General features: G+C 39.1%; 1 protein-coding gene across 4 annotated transcripts in view; it reads right to left on the reverse strand.

The window, feature by feature from the left end:
* Nucleotides 1-15,997, reverse strand: part of LOC119893948 (contactin-1a-like) — a 69,444-nt gene that overhangs the window by 26,418 nt on the left and 27,029 nt on the right. For all 4 annotated transcript variants that reach the window (XM_038706367.1, XM_038706369.1, XM_038706368.1 and 1 more), the window contains 2 exons: nt 6,270-6,399; nt 2,054-2,092 (listed from right to left, as the gene is read on the reverse strand). In XM_038706367.1, the coding sequence (XP_038562295.1) occupies nt 2,054-2,092; nt 6,270-6,324 (94 nt within the window). In that variant the 5' untranslated portion in view covers nt 6,325-6,399. The remainder of the gene's footprint in view (nt 1-2,053; nt 2,093-6,269; nt 6,400-15,997) is intronic.

Below are 15,997 nucleotides of genomic sequence, written 5' to 3' on the forward strand. Positions count from 1 at the left end.
AGGTCCAGCTTCTGCAGCATCATCTACTTCTCCGCTGTCCATCAGATGTGCAGCCTATACTGATGTTCAGTCATATTTTCAATGAAGCTGCAGCTAACAATTCTTTTCATTATCGATTAATCTGCTGTCTAGTTTCTAGATAATTCGTTTTGTCTATGTGATGTCATAAAGTTGTGAAATATGCTTGTTTGAATCTGTCATACCAACAGTCCAAACCCCAAAGATATTCAGTGTATCATCAAATCCTCTCATTTTAAAAAGCTGCAATCAGAAATTCTAAAGCCTAAGCAGCATTTCCTCACATATTTTAGTTCTCAGTGACATTAAACACTGTAGTCTATAGTGAAGCGGACTGATGTGTGCAGCACCAAAAACATTTAGCAGAGTCCGAGCTGCATCATGCTAGTTATATCTGCTAACAAGTGGAGATAAGGTTAACATGTGCAGGAGGTGATACCCCATACAGGCACACAGCCTGTAAAAACCATGTATGGCCAATGCTTCATGAAGAAGAAAACAAAATGAATTGGTGAAAAAATCTTCCCGTCCAATTTACCCCTTGCTGACAGTCTGCCTCCACTTTATTTTACTCCCAGAGAATAACACACAAGGGACAAATATTATGGATATACAGCAGTAAACACTGACAACAACCTGCTCTACATAGTAGAGCTGGATGGTACTCTGATTGAGCAAAACTCTCAGTTTAAAGAGAGACCTACAGTATTTTTGAGTGCCACACTTTTTTCCATTTTAATGTTGCCAATGCAACTTGCTATTTGATATTCCTTTTGCCAAAACACTACACACAATAAAATTCTGGGAAATAGATTTACTTTCTTGCAGGGTGTTTGTTGAAAAAAAAGATCGATATGGACTATTTCTAGACTATAGCACTTTTCAAGTTTAAGTACAAAGTGCTTTGCATAATCTGTGACAATGGGTTGTATAAAACTGAAGTGAAAAATCCCCTTTAAAATAACACAGTAAATAATTAAATGAATGTATATGGAAAAATAGAAACAGTGGTATCTATATTTGGATTAATCACACCGCCATTCCATTTATGATCTCTTTCTTTTTCTGTCTCATCCATCATACCAACATAGCCCCACAATGAGGCAAGGCAGCTCTAATACAGTTTCTCGCTCTAATGATCCTAGAACCTAATTTCTCCTACTTGCAGATGTACATTAATCCTAATGGAGATGGTCCAATACATTTAACTGTACTATGCATTGGACCATCTCCATTAGGATTAATGTACATCTACAAGTAGGAGAAATACAGAAATAGCAACAGTGAAAAGAAACATGAACTCCAGATAGATTTCCATTTGTCCTGTCCTACTGTGGAATGAGAAAGGGAGCCGTCTGTAACTACATGTCCCTTAACAAATCCTGACAGATAGTGGGCAGAGAAGTGAAACCCATTTGGATCTTTCTTGGAATTAAGGAGGAGATGAATATTTAGATGAAGTATTATCTCTCTTATTTTTCATAATAGCTTTACTGCATTGTTCGTTTGTTCAACCTTCTAAGTGGGTAGTATTTTACGTGAAAAGGCATCCCATGTGGACTGGCTATTCACTAGAAGGCTGATTTAGTCCAACAACTCTTTTTGCAATTGTTTTGACAGAATAATGCAATAACAAATCACAAGTCACTGGCCTTTCTCTGCTCAGAAAGATCACAACCTGCACTCCACTTTGAAGACTATAAACCAAAAAGTCCTATTTTTCACATTTCAACATTCATTTTCAATATTTACCTATATCATCTTGGCCTGCGTGAGCAGCTAGGATTCTCATGAATTCCTCAAGGGTACTTTGACAGAACACATAGATGTTCATAAAAACACATTACTTGTCAACTCTGTGACCTTTCTGGTTATAAAACATTCTCTGTGACCTCTTGGTCAGCCTTGAGCTTGAAACCTAACAACCAAGAAGAATCTATTTGCATTCATAATTTAAAATGTAACAGTCCAGGAAGATTTTGTTTTGGCATTGAAACAAGTAACCATGATTATTTGACATTATAATAAGTCTTACCTCCACAAAAGTCGGGTACCTCTCCGTGCATTGATGCATCTGTAACAGTTAGCAAAGGAAGTAATGTTAACATACTGAACCATAACGCTGCTTCCCAATAAGGTGGAGATGTATTTCTCTCAATTTTCACAGGATACAAATCATGCATCATCATAACTGTTTCTTCAGAGAGGTGCAGGTCTTTGATAGAATCACCTTTTTGCTGCTGAGAATATGATCAATGGCTGAAAACTGCTTTGGACTGAAAGACTACCTTTGGCAGAAGGCCATCTCAGGAATCCACTACACCCTGTCCTTTACAGTAAAATAGAAAACTCCAAACCTTTGTGGTTGGCCTTGAGTGAATGTGGGTTTAATTACACTGTGATGCTGTATTCAAATCAGTCACCCATGTACATTTACAGAAGGGAGAAAACAATCATACCAACTTGATGTTTAAACAATAATCCTGACTTTAAAATTCTGTGCTATCATATTACTGTAGGCTGTATTATAAGCCCGAACCATATAAAACACACACACACATAAACACACTATACTTTAGTAGTAGGGTAGTGTGTGCTTGACTTTTGTTCTGCTGTCATAGCATTAATGTCACATTAACCATCAAACTTCATTCTTGTTAGGACTAAACAAAAATGTCAAGCCTATGTTCTCTACCCACAATAACGACCCGAGCATGTTGGTAGGCTGCTGTCTGTTTAGATAGAGCAGCCATACAACCCTGTGTGGGTGAACTCACTACATACTGAGTTTATGTGTGCAGGCGCAACCAAGTATGTGGTGTTTTTGAGCGTTTATCTGCCTATTGCTTTACTGTAGATGTATGTGAGTGCATTTTCAACAGCCATTTAGAAAAAAAGAGAAAAAGAAAGATGATTCCCCTAGATCTCAGAGTCTGTTTGAGAAAGATGTGGTGTGAAGTCAGGAGAATTCCCGATCACAGCCCCCCACCCTCCCTTTTGGTTCATGTGAAATAAAATCTGAGACAAGTGACAATAGCCTAAGGTGCGGGAACAGAGGAGAGCGTGTATCTTTTTTAGACAGGTCATTTCAGGCCTGCTGTTCTCTGACCACTTTGCTTTGTTTCCTACACAGCTGATTGCACAGCAGTAGCATATCACAAAAAAGGAATGAAAACCTGCAAACTCTAAGCCCTCCAAGGCACATGATTGCCCAGCCTTGCCTCAGCCTGTGTTTAATATTTGAAATATATCTAGATCTGATTTAATTAGTTTGCACTTATATCTGACATTAAAACACATCTTTACTCAATGAAATTGGATTTCTATTTTCTTCCCTGAAGCTGTCTCATTGCCAGCGTCATTACACTGCTGTTTAAAGCTGGCAGTTAGCAACTTGTTAACACCTTGTCTCGCCTGGTACCTACCTCCTACCCCGTTCATCCTGATAATCCAGTTGTGATGTATGCTTCTATCCATACTGCCTGCCACCTGTGTGATTTTCATGCTTTGCAGTTGGAGCCACTAATCAAAGTTTATGTCTCTTTCTGAAGTTATGAGTATATATACGAGTATATGAGGCACATAAACTGGCGGTTTGTTATTGCCAAATTAATCTCTGACTACTAAATCTTTAGATTATGATACTCGAAAGATAAAGGACATAATAATAAAAAAGAGTCAAGCTAAATGAGAAAAGTCCTTTTATTTCTGAGTGGTGCTCACCATTAACTTGAAATTGAAAAGATCATTCTCAGAGAGTAAACTGCTGCTACTGCTAAACAGTTTATGTATTAGTTGCCAAATTCTTATGCCATAGGTTTTTATTTCAACTACAGCTCAGAGTTGACTTAAAGGTTCAGTGTGTAAGATTTAGTGGCATCCAGTGGTGAAATACAACCATCTGTCCAGTCTACCACTGTTCCCTACCCTTTCAAAGAGTGTAGGACAGCTACGGTGGCTGACACAGCACAAAAGGTGTCTCTTAAGAGACAGCAGAAAGTAGCCAGTCTTTAGGTATATTTATTAAGAAATTATATTTACTTAATTACTCAGTAAAACCATGTTATAGTGACTTGGCCACTGACAGATAACATGGAAAATGTAAGCCAAGAGCGTGTAACATTGTCATTATAAACCACACATTAGATAAAGTTTATACAAACATTGACAAGGGAAACACATTCATTCTCTCTGTGATTATGTATCCTCGCCAATACTGCCCGGCAACAATATCTGTGGTCAGATTATGGTGCTTTGATAATAGCAAAACATCTAAATAAATAAATACTTTGATAGCAGTGCTGAACTAGATCTCAGTCATGGCAGCGACAGTTACTCACTTAACCACTCCCTCTTTAGTAGTTTTGCCTACAAAGTAAAAGTGCAAGAAGCTTTTTACTGCAATGCAGACATTAAAAGAGTCTGTAGCCTGCTTGACACACCTCTGAAAGAGCCATCAGAAAACGAGATTCCCCTAAATGTCCTCTGCCTGGAGACGCAAAAGTGTCTGTAGGTTGATGGATGTGGATCAAACACCAAAACGCAAACAGAGCAGCACATGTTGTAATGTAAGAAACAGTTGCTGTCAATTTATTAAGAGAGAAAAGAAAATTGTACCAAGGTGGGATCGAACACTCAACCCGTGGATTTCAAGTCCTGCACCTTCCTGACTGGCTTAGATTCTCTTCGTACGTATTCAATGCAGTGATGAATGTCTGAACTGCCTGAATACTACCAAAAGTAGAACAAGAAGAACGTAGTGACGCAACGCGCTATGTAGTGCTGTTTTTCCGTTTTCAGCCACTGTAGAAACATGACGATGCAATGTGGCGACATCCATGGAAGGGAGGTAATGGCTCATTCTAAGGTAATAAATCATAATGGTTTATTATGTAAGGTCTTTACACACCACTGAAAACATAGTTATGGATCTTATATTGCGTTTCTGTCAATAGATCCTCAGAAATATTACACACTGGACCTTTAATGACTCTTGAGGTCATACAAACAAACAAACAAAATATATATATATATATTTTTTAGGGCTGTCCCTGACTAAGGATTTACATAGTCGAATCAGAATTGTCAAGTCCTGCCTATAGGCTGGGGGGGTGGGGGGGGGTTACACACAGTAGCTCCGCTTTAATCTTGAGAAGCTGCAGAGCTGCAGTCTCTATTCATATAACTTTCACTGTAAATTTCCAGCTAAACTGAGGCTTTTTGAAGACCCTTTTCTCTCTCTCTCTCTCTCTCGGCTGCCATTCACCAGTCTTGTGCAGAGTTTTGCGTGCATGCCGTGCTGCCGACATCTGCATGCACGTCGCGATTCCTCTCGGTTCTACTTCAAGTAGCTAGCTATTTAAAAACGACATAATATTCTTTGTGTGGTTCATCAACGGTGATAAATTATCCGAAAGCTCGGTGTCTTCAGCAAGTGTTCCTCTTCTGCCACTGCACACTGTTACGACCCCTCCCCCATTTCAGCTTCCTTCTCCTGCAGGAGGCTGCAGGCAGGGAGGCTGATTGGGCTGGGCAATCACCTGTGCAGAGCTTATTTAGCCAGGACTGATCTGTCTTTTGTTCTCTCTCCTCTTAGGCTGACGTCCTACTGGGTTTGTCTTGTGTTTCTTCTTTGGTTAATTCTGACAACACACACACACATACATCTCACTCATCCATTCACTGCTGACACAACTGATAGTCATACTTTGCCACACCACATATTATTGGTGATCATTTAATTCTTCTTTAACTTTTATAATAAATCATACCCATATGCTTGCAAACCTGTTGTGTCTCACCTCCTTTTTGTCATGGGCTAAGAATTGGCTTGTGACAATGTATGTGACACATACACACTACGCCTACACATGCGCACTGACGATCCAGGGTTAGGGTTGGATTTATTCACGCACTTTAAAAACATTTACTGAAAGTTTTTTCTTTTTACTTATTTATTTACAGCATTAAAAGTTTAAATGTATATTTTAACAGGCTGTATATTAACTGAAATTGACAGTCACAATCAGGCTCCGCCCATCGAAGCACTGAATCTTTGACTATTCGGGGTCATCCCTAAAAATATATATATAAATAAATATAAAAAGGCTGAGTGTAGTATGAATAGTGTGATTTGTAGAGCTGTGATGCTTTAATGCAACAGCAGTGATACAGTATCTCAAACTATCTCTCTCTTCACACATTCGGTCAATTAATTCAGCCATTAGCTTTCAGCTGAATGTGCTACTGACCTGCAGGGGAGAGTGAGAGGACCAGGAGATGGAGGAGCAGGATGAGGTACAGCATGGTGTTGAAGTGAGGACCACCTGGTGGGGTTCAGAAGCTCAGATGATGGAACATTAGCAGGACTGCCTGGTTTTCCTTAAAAAGATAAAAGAAAACAGAAAGAGAGGATGACTGTCAAAACATAGAAAACTCTTTACAGAAGAAAATCTATGTGTTACTGTGTACTGTGAATTTACAGAAATATGACATCCAATGCTCTTCAAGTCGGAGTATTTAGCACAATATCGCAAAATATAGACCGGCTGTGCAAAAAGAGGCCATCCCCCTCCTCAGTTAACTGTGTGTCCTTTTTTGGCCCAAACTTCAGTTTCTGTCACAACAGGAATGAGCATACTAATGATAAATAGAAAGCAGGAATGAACATGAAAAAGCCTGAAATATATTCCGCTTTGCAAAACCATGGACCAGCGGTTATAATGTGTGGGTGTAGTGAGCATCTGGTGATTGTTTTTCATTGCATTAATTGATCATTGTCTTGTATATAAATCCAAAATAATAATATAAAAAAAACATTCATAGAAAGTTCCCAGAAATGTCAGGTTTTGTCTGACCAACAGTACAAAGCTGTAAATCATCTCATAATAATGCTCCATTTGAAAAAACTAAGAGCTAAACTAACTAAGCAATCAGTCATCACATACAAGAACCTGGAACCAGAAAATGTTTGCCATTTATGCTGTATACAGACTTTGTAAGCATATGTCAGGTGTATAATTAAACAATTGTATCAAACAGGAGCTAATGATCAACAATTCAATATGTAGGTTGAAACACAATCATTAACTGAAACAGAAACAGCTGTTTAGGAGGAATACAACTGGGTGAGGAACAGCCAAACTGTGTGGTTGCTGAAGACAGTTTACTGTCAAAATTCATACACCATGAGACTGAGCACAGCAGAGAAGCACAAAGAAATGGGCAAAGTTGAGGACCGTAGACACAGTGGTCAGCCAAAGAAACTTACTGCAGAAGATGAAAAACACATCATGCTGACTCCCCTTTGCAGTCAGAAGATGTCCAGCATTGCCATCAGCTCAGAGCTGCAGGAAACAGTGGGACGCTGGTAAACCAATCTGCTGTCTAGAGAAGTGTGATCAGAAGACTGAAGGACAGAAGGACTGATGAGTCAAAATCTGAAAAATTTGGCTGTAGCAGAAGGCAGGTTCTTTGCCGAAGGACTGGAGAGCGGTACAAGAATATGCGTCTGCAGGCAACAGCGAAGCATGGAGAATCTTCCTTGCAAGTTTGGGGCAGAATTTCTACAAATGGAGTTGGGGACAGAATCCCAATGCTGACAAGTGCAGGCAGCTACTTATCCATCATGCAGTACCATTAGGGAGGCATCTGATTGGCCCCAAATTTATTCTGCAGCTTGACGACAACCCCAAACATACAGCGAATCAGTCATTAAGAACTATCTTAAGCATAAAGAAGAACAAGGCATCCTGGAAGTGATGGTATGGGCCCCAACAGAGCCCTGATCTCAACATCATTTAGTCTGTCTGGGATTACACGAAGAGAGAGAAGCAACTGAGGCTGCCTACTTTCACAGATGGACTATGCGGTAGTTCTCCAAGATGTTTGGGCCAACCTACCTGCCGACTTCCCTCAAAAACTGTGTGCAAGTGTACCTGGAAGAATTTATGTTTTTTTGAAGGCAAAGGGTGGTCACACCAAAATATTGATTTGATTTAGACTTTTCTTCTGGTCATTAACTTTGCATTTTGTTAATTGATAAACAGAATCTATTAACATGTCCATTTTTGAAAGTATTCTCACTTTACAGCATATTTACCATACCTGCCTAAAACCTTTGCACCTTTACAATTAATTAATTATTGCCTAATGGATTAATCTAATCTCAGCACTATCAGTATGTTACTGATAGTGTATGTAATGTGGAAACTATTTGAATCAACTTGTGTCATAGCACATGACAAGCCTCACTAGCCAATCCCTGCCTCCATATGGTCCACAAGCAGACAGTGTCGCAGCATCTTTACCGTGTCTCTGCTTCCTGTCAGCCGCCAAGGCACAGGCTCCTTGATAGGATGACGCCTGACGATTGACATTTTGACAGTTACCAGAAGAAATCCTGAGCACTGGTTTAGCAGAGCATCTCGCTGCTCAGTCACTGCCCCCGAGACGTTAACACCACACCAGGAACCACCAGCGCAGCTCCAGCTCTCTCAGCGTTCAGCCTCACGACCAGTAACACAATATGAAAAGCAACAGCTGTCTTAGTGAGGAGCGCTGACAGAGGAAAAATCACAATGTCTCTCCATAATGGTATTTGATCTGAAATTGTATTCATATTCTCCACATAATTGATCCAACTGAAAATGTTTCATGTGTTAATAATAATCATATTTATTAAACACAGGTCCCCCGTAACAGAGGCAAAGATAACTGTTACACCATTCCAGCTTATATACTGTAACAGGGCAGTCTGTGTCAGTGTTACCCTAAACAAAAAACTTTAACTGACTTACCCAGTTAAACATATAATTAATCATTATGTTCATAGAAAGAACATTAAGGAAAATTAAATTGGAAAACATATGTGTCAACTTGCAGCTCATAGAGCAGATGTGTAAATTCTTAGTGCCATTATCAAGTCCTTTGACATTTTAAGAGCTGATAAAGGAGAAACACTGTAGATGAAAAACTCTCATTTGCACCATGGTTTTTATCAGTGTCAGTCAATTCTACCTTGAATGGCTTTCCAGTGCTTGACGACCATCACTCTTGCAGCGAACACTGTCAAACCTCACAGCCAAATTTAACACCTTCATATGATAATTTACTGGTATCACAGTGCTGAGCATCAGTTCAATATCAGCAGACCTTTCCATTCATCCCCAGGTCTTGCTGGACTGGTATGTGTTGATTACAGTGTAATTGAACATGAGGCAGACACTATTGATTCTTTGTGCACAGCCTGAGGTGTCAGCTGGCGGAGACTCTGAGGTGTGACAGCACAATTGAGATCTCAGCACTCACCAGACAAACTAAGTCTTATTACAAAAAACGGTTGATAGAAGACAGTCCATGTAATATGACAGCTTTGCATGACATACAAAACTGCATTTGCTTGGACACGTGGATACACACACAAAAATGAATTAAGACAAACGAGCACACATAATGTACAACTGTACCATATGCACATAAAGTTGGACTTGTCTGAGCTGGACACCTGCAGCAAAGCAGTACAGAGGGGATTTCATCTTCACGCTGGCCTGTATCCTAGCAACACCTTTCAAAAGGAGCAGTCTGTGTGATGAGGGGGGCTTTTGTGACCGGCAATGAAACTATGCAAACGCTCATTTTAATCAGGAACAACACTGCTGTTGTGGAACGATGACCTGAGGTGCTCTACTTATCAATTAAAGACGTTCATTTCTTTCCATCTCTTCACTTATTTCACTCTACAGTTATATTCCTACTGTAAGTATCATTTCTTTCTCATTAATCATAAATGATCTTAATAGACGTACTTAAGAGATTAGGGCAGACAACAAGGAGCTTCACCAGAGGGTCACAGTACATACTCAAAGAACCAATCCCATCTATCCCATTAAGAACTGTCTCTGGATTGATATACTGTTAAAAAAAAGCAGCAACACACAGAAAGGCAGCATGTTATTAATGGGGCTTCCTGCCTCTCCTGTCCTATCTTAGCAGCCTGAGTGCACGTGATGAGAGCGCTCCAGTCATCACAGTAAATCACAAGACCCAGACGTGACAGCCCTCAAACAAGGCCATTTCTTCTCCCCCATAAATCACACCCTGGATGTTGCCAGAGCTATTACTGCTTGTGGGTTGATTTTGTTTTTGTTTTTTTCTTGTTATGGTTTTCCCCTCCCTTTCCTAGTTTTGCTTTGCTCACTGAATTTCAATCACTTTCTCTCTGCTTTTCTCCCCTTAGAATTCTCAATCTTATTGCTCTGAAATCAGAAATCATATTACACCGAGTAGAGGCTGCTAGGGGCAGATTCTGAGATTTTACCGTTGCGCTTGAATGACTACTGTCATTTGTGCTTTTTATCATGACCCCATTACCCCCTTAGGGCGCGAAAGGCTAAGTGAAAGTGAATGAAACCCCTCCTTTTCTGTGCTCAGACTGATGTGTGCTGCATAATCAAGTGAGTAACTTTAGAAAAACATCTTGCCTTATCGGCTGGGGCAGAGGGGTAGCGATGTGGGGGAGGAGAAACTGAGAGAAAAAGAGGATAGGGTGGAAGAGCAGATAATGGAGCGGTCAGAGTGGTACACTTCAAAAACAAGATGTTGCTTCAACAACCCCAACCCCCTTCCACCACCACCATCTCTCCTTCAGTACACAAACACAATCAACGGCACCACCACAATCAGTCATTAACAGCAGATTTGCAGTAATCCTGCAAGAAGAAGCCAAGATGGGGTTAACGCTGGATTGGTCTTAATCAGTTGGAGAAGGGAAAATGAGCGCTGCTTAGACACAGTGTCAACTACTGCAGCATCCCAGTCATTTCTGAAGATGATGAAAATGTTTATAGCAGTAAAAACACAAGGTGCTTTTTTACAGCTCTTCTTCTAGTTCATTGTAAAGTGAACATCAGTCATCGTTTTGGACTGTTGGTCGGGTAAAAAAATAATAATCTAACACGTTATATTTTAGCACCTGTGAGGCTGAGCAATATATTAATGATTATCATTTGCGGTTGACGATGGCTGGATGGATGGATGTTATCAATTTGTGAGATTTTCTATGTACTGTGTATTATGAATTATGATGTACTGTGTTGTTGTCTGAAATTAACACAAAAAATCTATTTGTAAGTTTAATTTCTCCCACAGTGATTTTTGCAGTAGTAAAATGCCACCTCAGAAATTAATTTAAAATGTGCCTAATTTACTTACTATATACTTAAACATATTTAAACTTATTCTGCTGTATATATATATATATGTGCTGTATATATACATTTTAGTATATACGCTTATTTGCTTTCTTGCCTAGAGTTAGATGAAAAGACTGACTCCACTTTTACTATATGTCTGTACAGTAAATATGAAACTGGAGCTAGCAGCCGGTTGGCTTAGCTTAGCATAAAGACTGGAAACAAAAGAGAAACAGCTAGCCTGGCTCTGTCCACAAGTAACAAAATCCACCTACCAGCGCTTACTAATTAACATTGTGTATCCTGTTTGTTTAAAACGTACAGCTGTTGAAAGGCAGACATTGTTACCTTTGGACAGAGCCAGTTACCAGTTTTCCCATTTCCAGTCTTTGTTAAAGCAAGGCTGCTTACTAGAGCTTCCTATCTAGCAGATAGACATGTAAGAAATTACAATTTTCTCTCTCAGCAAGAAAGTGAATAAGCATATTTCTATATTGACGTGAGTTTTGTTGTTTTTTCAAACCACCCATACTGGGAAGCGTATTGTACTTATACTGAGGCATGAGATGTGGAGTCCAATATTAATATGGTATCTGATGACCACACATTTTGTGATACTGCAGGTACAATTTAGTGTCATCATCAGAGCTACTGGGAAAAAACAAGCACAACAGGGGGAGGAATATTGATCCAGATTAAATTAGGATGACACAGTGAGACATTGTGTCTGACATCTGTGTTTCTGGTTTAAAGGGCATTAGAGTTCAATCTCTTTTTAGCTTTATTTAAACTTTACACAAACATGCTCTGTATAACCACTTCTACTGGTAGTCCACTGAAGCAGTTTTGAAACTTGATCATTTCATTTTTCCATCAAGAATTTAGATAGAAAGGACATTTAGTGTCAGTATAACAGCCACAAGTTCAGCCCTTTTTTCCAGGTTGCCAAAGTCTCTCTTTTCTTTAGCTGATGATACACGGAGCAACTTTTAGAGCAATCGTGCAGGGCAACGTTGCCATCAATGATAATGAGTAAAGATTACTACCGTAATCCCCTTCCCCCACCATTCCGCCACCCACCCTGCACTGCTCCTATCTGTTAAAAACATAGCCGGACTTGCCACTAGCAAGATTGCCCAGCAACATTGCTCAAAAAGTTGCCCCGTGTATCATCAGCTTTAGAGGCAAATATCTTACCCACTCTACTTTGTCTAGTTTTATAACATATTTTCTTTCTAACATATTCTGCTTGATGGACAGAAACAAAGTGTTTAAGGTCTGCTATCAAAATGCTAAATTTAGAAATGTAGTGTGACATGATTTTCCCTTAAATGGAAAGCAAGAAATAGAAAACGGCACTAGACTTTTCACGGATGAGATCAGACACCTGATATGACAACATACTGTGTTTAAGCATAAATCCCAGAATGAAAAATAAGCCGTGATGCCTTTGATTTTTATGCTGAATCAGTGTTATTTTACCACACAGCAATGTTGATACATTTAGTCTCATCTCATTTATGAATTATTTATGTCAAAATAATTGATTTTGATTCCAAAATGAGCCACATACAGCCTTTATGTCTCTTCAACCTCAGCTCTGAAAGATGCACTTCTTCTATACCGTATCTGTGTGGGAAATAAGACTAGACTTGGCTACAGACAAACAGGTTTATATCTCCCAGAAGACCAACAGAATGATTCAATTAAATCAAGGATACAGACACAGGCTATCCAAGCCTATTACACAGCAGATAAAGCAGTAACCCCAAGACATACACAACAACACCTGCAGAAAAATGTGCTCTCTACACGCTTTGTGCTGCACAGGCCCCCTGTTGCTAAGCAGGAACTGGTTCAGCACTTGATTGAAAAAATAACTTTATTTTTCAGGATGTAACAGCTTTATTTCTTTTGCAGTCAGAATTCACTTTTTCCTTTTAGCAATCCAGGAGAATAAATAGCAGAGCAATCAAAATGTTCTTCTTTTCAGCAGGACTTGTTAAAATCTTGAATTTTTTATACACTGAGAAAGTGGTACAGCTGGATTTATTAACTAATTATGAAGACAGCAACACCTTAAAAATATGCCATTTAATAAAGAAGAAATATGCCATGGCAATAAAAAAAATACGCCATTTAAGAAAGAGAGAATAAAGTGAATAAAGATTGTTTTGTGCATAGGTTACATTAAACTCTAGTTATTTTTATCCCCTGCAAAAACACCTCAATACCTTGTAAACCCAGAGAATCCAGCTGCAGATGATCCAGTCATGGCTCGTTCACTATGTCACTCTGTCTCTCACCCCCTCCCTCCCTCGTTCCCCCTATCGCTCTCTCTTTCTCACCCAATAGAAGCAGTGATTCTAAAGTAAACTATTTATCCCGACCCCTACAGCCAACACAATGCCTCCCAGGTTCAGCAACCTCAGCTGACCTGAATATCAATGACACTAGTCATTCAATCCATGAAATGTGGAGCTGGATGGCTATATGAATTACATTAACCTTTGTGTGTAAACAAATAAAGAAGTGCAATAGCAAACACGTGACTTGAATTTTAAAAAAATGACAACACCTTTTGCTTTAGATGTCACAGCACAAGTTTGTTCACTGTCGAGCAACAAGGAATTTAATACTGTTACTGAAGTGTGACTGACAAACCAAGAACATGCAATGACAGTTGATCATTTAGCTATCATGCGTAAGTATAGGCTAACTCTTCCAAAGTAATGATTAGCACCTGTGCTTTGTCCATAAAGGCTTATTATTTCCAACCACCCTACAGAGAGTGATTTAGGTCTGAACGATTTTGGAAAAAAATCTAACTAACTTTTTTTAACCAATATTGCGATTTAATATGCAATTGATTTTTAAGCTCTTTACCTTCTGTATTATTCAAAATGGACAAGCAGTAAATCAGTGTACATTATGACCAACACAATATTAGATAGATTAAACATACACTGTTCTTTCTTGTAGGCAAGGACTGTGTTATGATGAAATTAGGTGATGCATGAATTATTTTTATCAGCAATGGTGGAGAAGAAATATCAAATTATAATAATATGAGAAAGATCATTTGAGAGTCAAGTCATGGCATTAAATAATATATATAACATCATCAGGTAGGCCTACCAACAGACCACAAGAAAAACTAAGTTCACCAGTGTGAACTGTATTATACAGTAAGCGCTCAATACAAAACCCACAGATCAACCACCAATTAATGTGTCCTTATCTCAGTTCAAATCTCCTAGGAGTCCATCTCTCATCAAAAATCTCTAATAAATACTCAGTTTGAGGTTCAATTCAAAAGATGGCCGACGAAAATAAAACCAAGTGGCGCCTCTCGGGTTTAAAAGACAAGCTTAGTAATTCTCCGTCAACACCGGAGTCCCCACCCCCACAGCCTCCGATGCTGGTGAGCAGCGCACTGGCTGTAACCAGGCTGTAACTCAGACAGACTGGGCCTCTTTCAGACTTGTGCGTTTGGTTTGAAACGCCCTTACATAGATAGTTCCTGAGCTAACGGGCGGCTGTGTGTGTGACACAGGCGCCGATTGCCACAATACGTTTACCTTACTAAACGTGTCTTTCTGGTGTGCATTTTTCCTATCCACCAAAGCGCGGATGGGCCAAAGATTTCACCCACCACAACCACCAAGTTACCTATGGGTGGCCGGTGCTAATTGCATTCCCTGTGTGAAACTAAATTTCTGCAGTGTCAGCTTCTGTCAAGCTTAAGGCCATTATACAACAACAAGTCAAGGTACAGCGTAATTTCAGAAATTGATGCTTCTTCTGCAGACTGGTTTACTCTCACGTATCATGTGGCCTTTGCAATTTGAAAATTCAAATCGCGATAATATTGCAAATGCAATTAATTGTTCAGCCCTAGAGTGACTGATCTGATCCTCAATTTCATCTGTTGTTGTTGTTGTTAAGCGTTCACATTATAAACAAGAATGGTAAGTGGTAAGTACACAAAATTAAATCAATAAGAAGAAACCCAAAAACAAAACAGAAAACATCCAATTCTAAAGATCCATGCCTGTCATGAATCTCTGAAGGCAGCAGAGATATATTCATATAAGTTTTGTCTAAATATTCAGTCAATGGTTGCCATATGGATAAAAAATTTCAATCTGATCACTCTTTGTCTCTGTGCTTCCATTGAACTAAGAAGATCTGCAATGTTAGGTTCTTCCTCACTCTTCCAGGACGTAGCAGAAATAAGACAATGTGACATAAAATGTATGGACTAGACAAAGATGATCTTACATTTTTTAAAGATTGTTGAAAGAGACTATATGAATACTATCAAACACAATACTCCAAAAGGATTCAGACTATGAATAAGATTGGACATTGTTGTTTACGTACAATACACCGAAATGTCTGTCCAGACATGAAATACATTTGCAGTTTGTTTTTATGTTTAGGTTATTATTCGTAACACAGAAATGCATTGAACTTACCATGAAAGAGTGTGTTACATTCAATGGTAGGATAATAATCAAGAGAAAGCCCCCAATCTATGAAATATATGTGCTTCCAAGTATGGAAAGTATGTCACATTATGTATGATAAATTGTGTCATATAGGTAAAGGTCAGAGGGGACTTGCACTCTATAAAGAAGGAGTGCTCAGCTTAATTAGTTCATGCCACATATAGTTCATGCCACATATGTCCAATAAAGATATGGGCTGAGAGGTTTCTTTAGGAGAGCAGTGACATGCTTTCACTGACGGCCATACACTCTGCTGTAAATAACTGTAATTAC

This window comes from Micropterus salmoides, unplaced genomic scaffold (genome assembly GCF_014851395.1).
Source record: "Micropterus salmoides isolate LMB-PRFRI ecotype aquatic unplaced genomic scaffold, ASM1485139v1 Ms_hic_scaffold_8, whole genome shotgun sequence".
Taxonomy (NCBI): domain Eukaryota; kingdom Metazoa; phylum Chordata; class Actinopteri; order Centrarchiformes; family Centrarchidae; genus Micropterus; species Micropterus salmoides.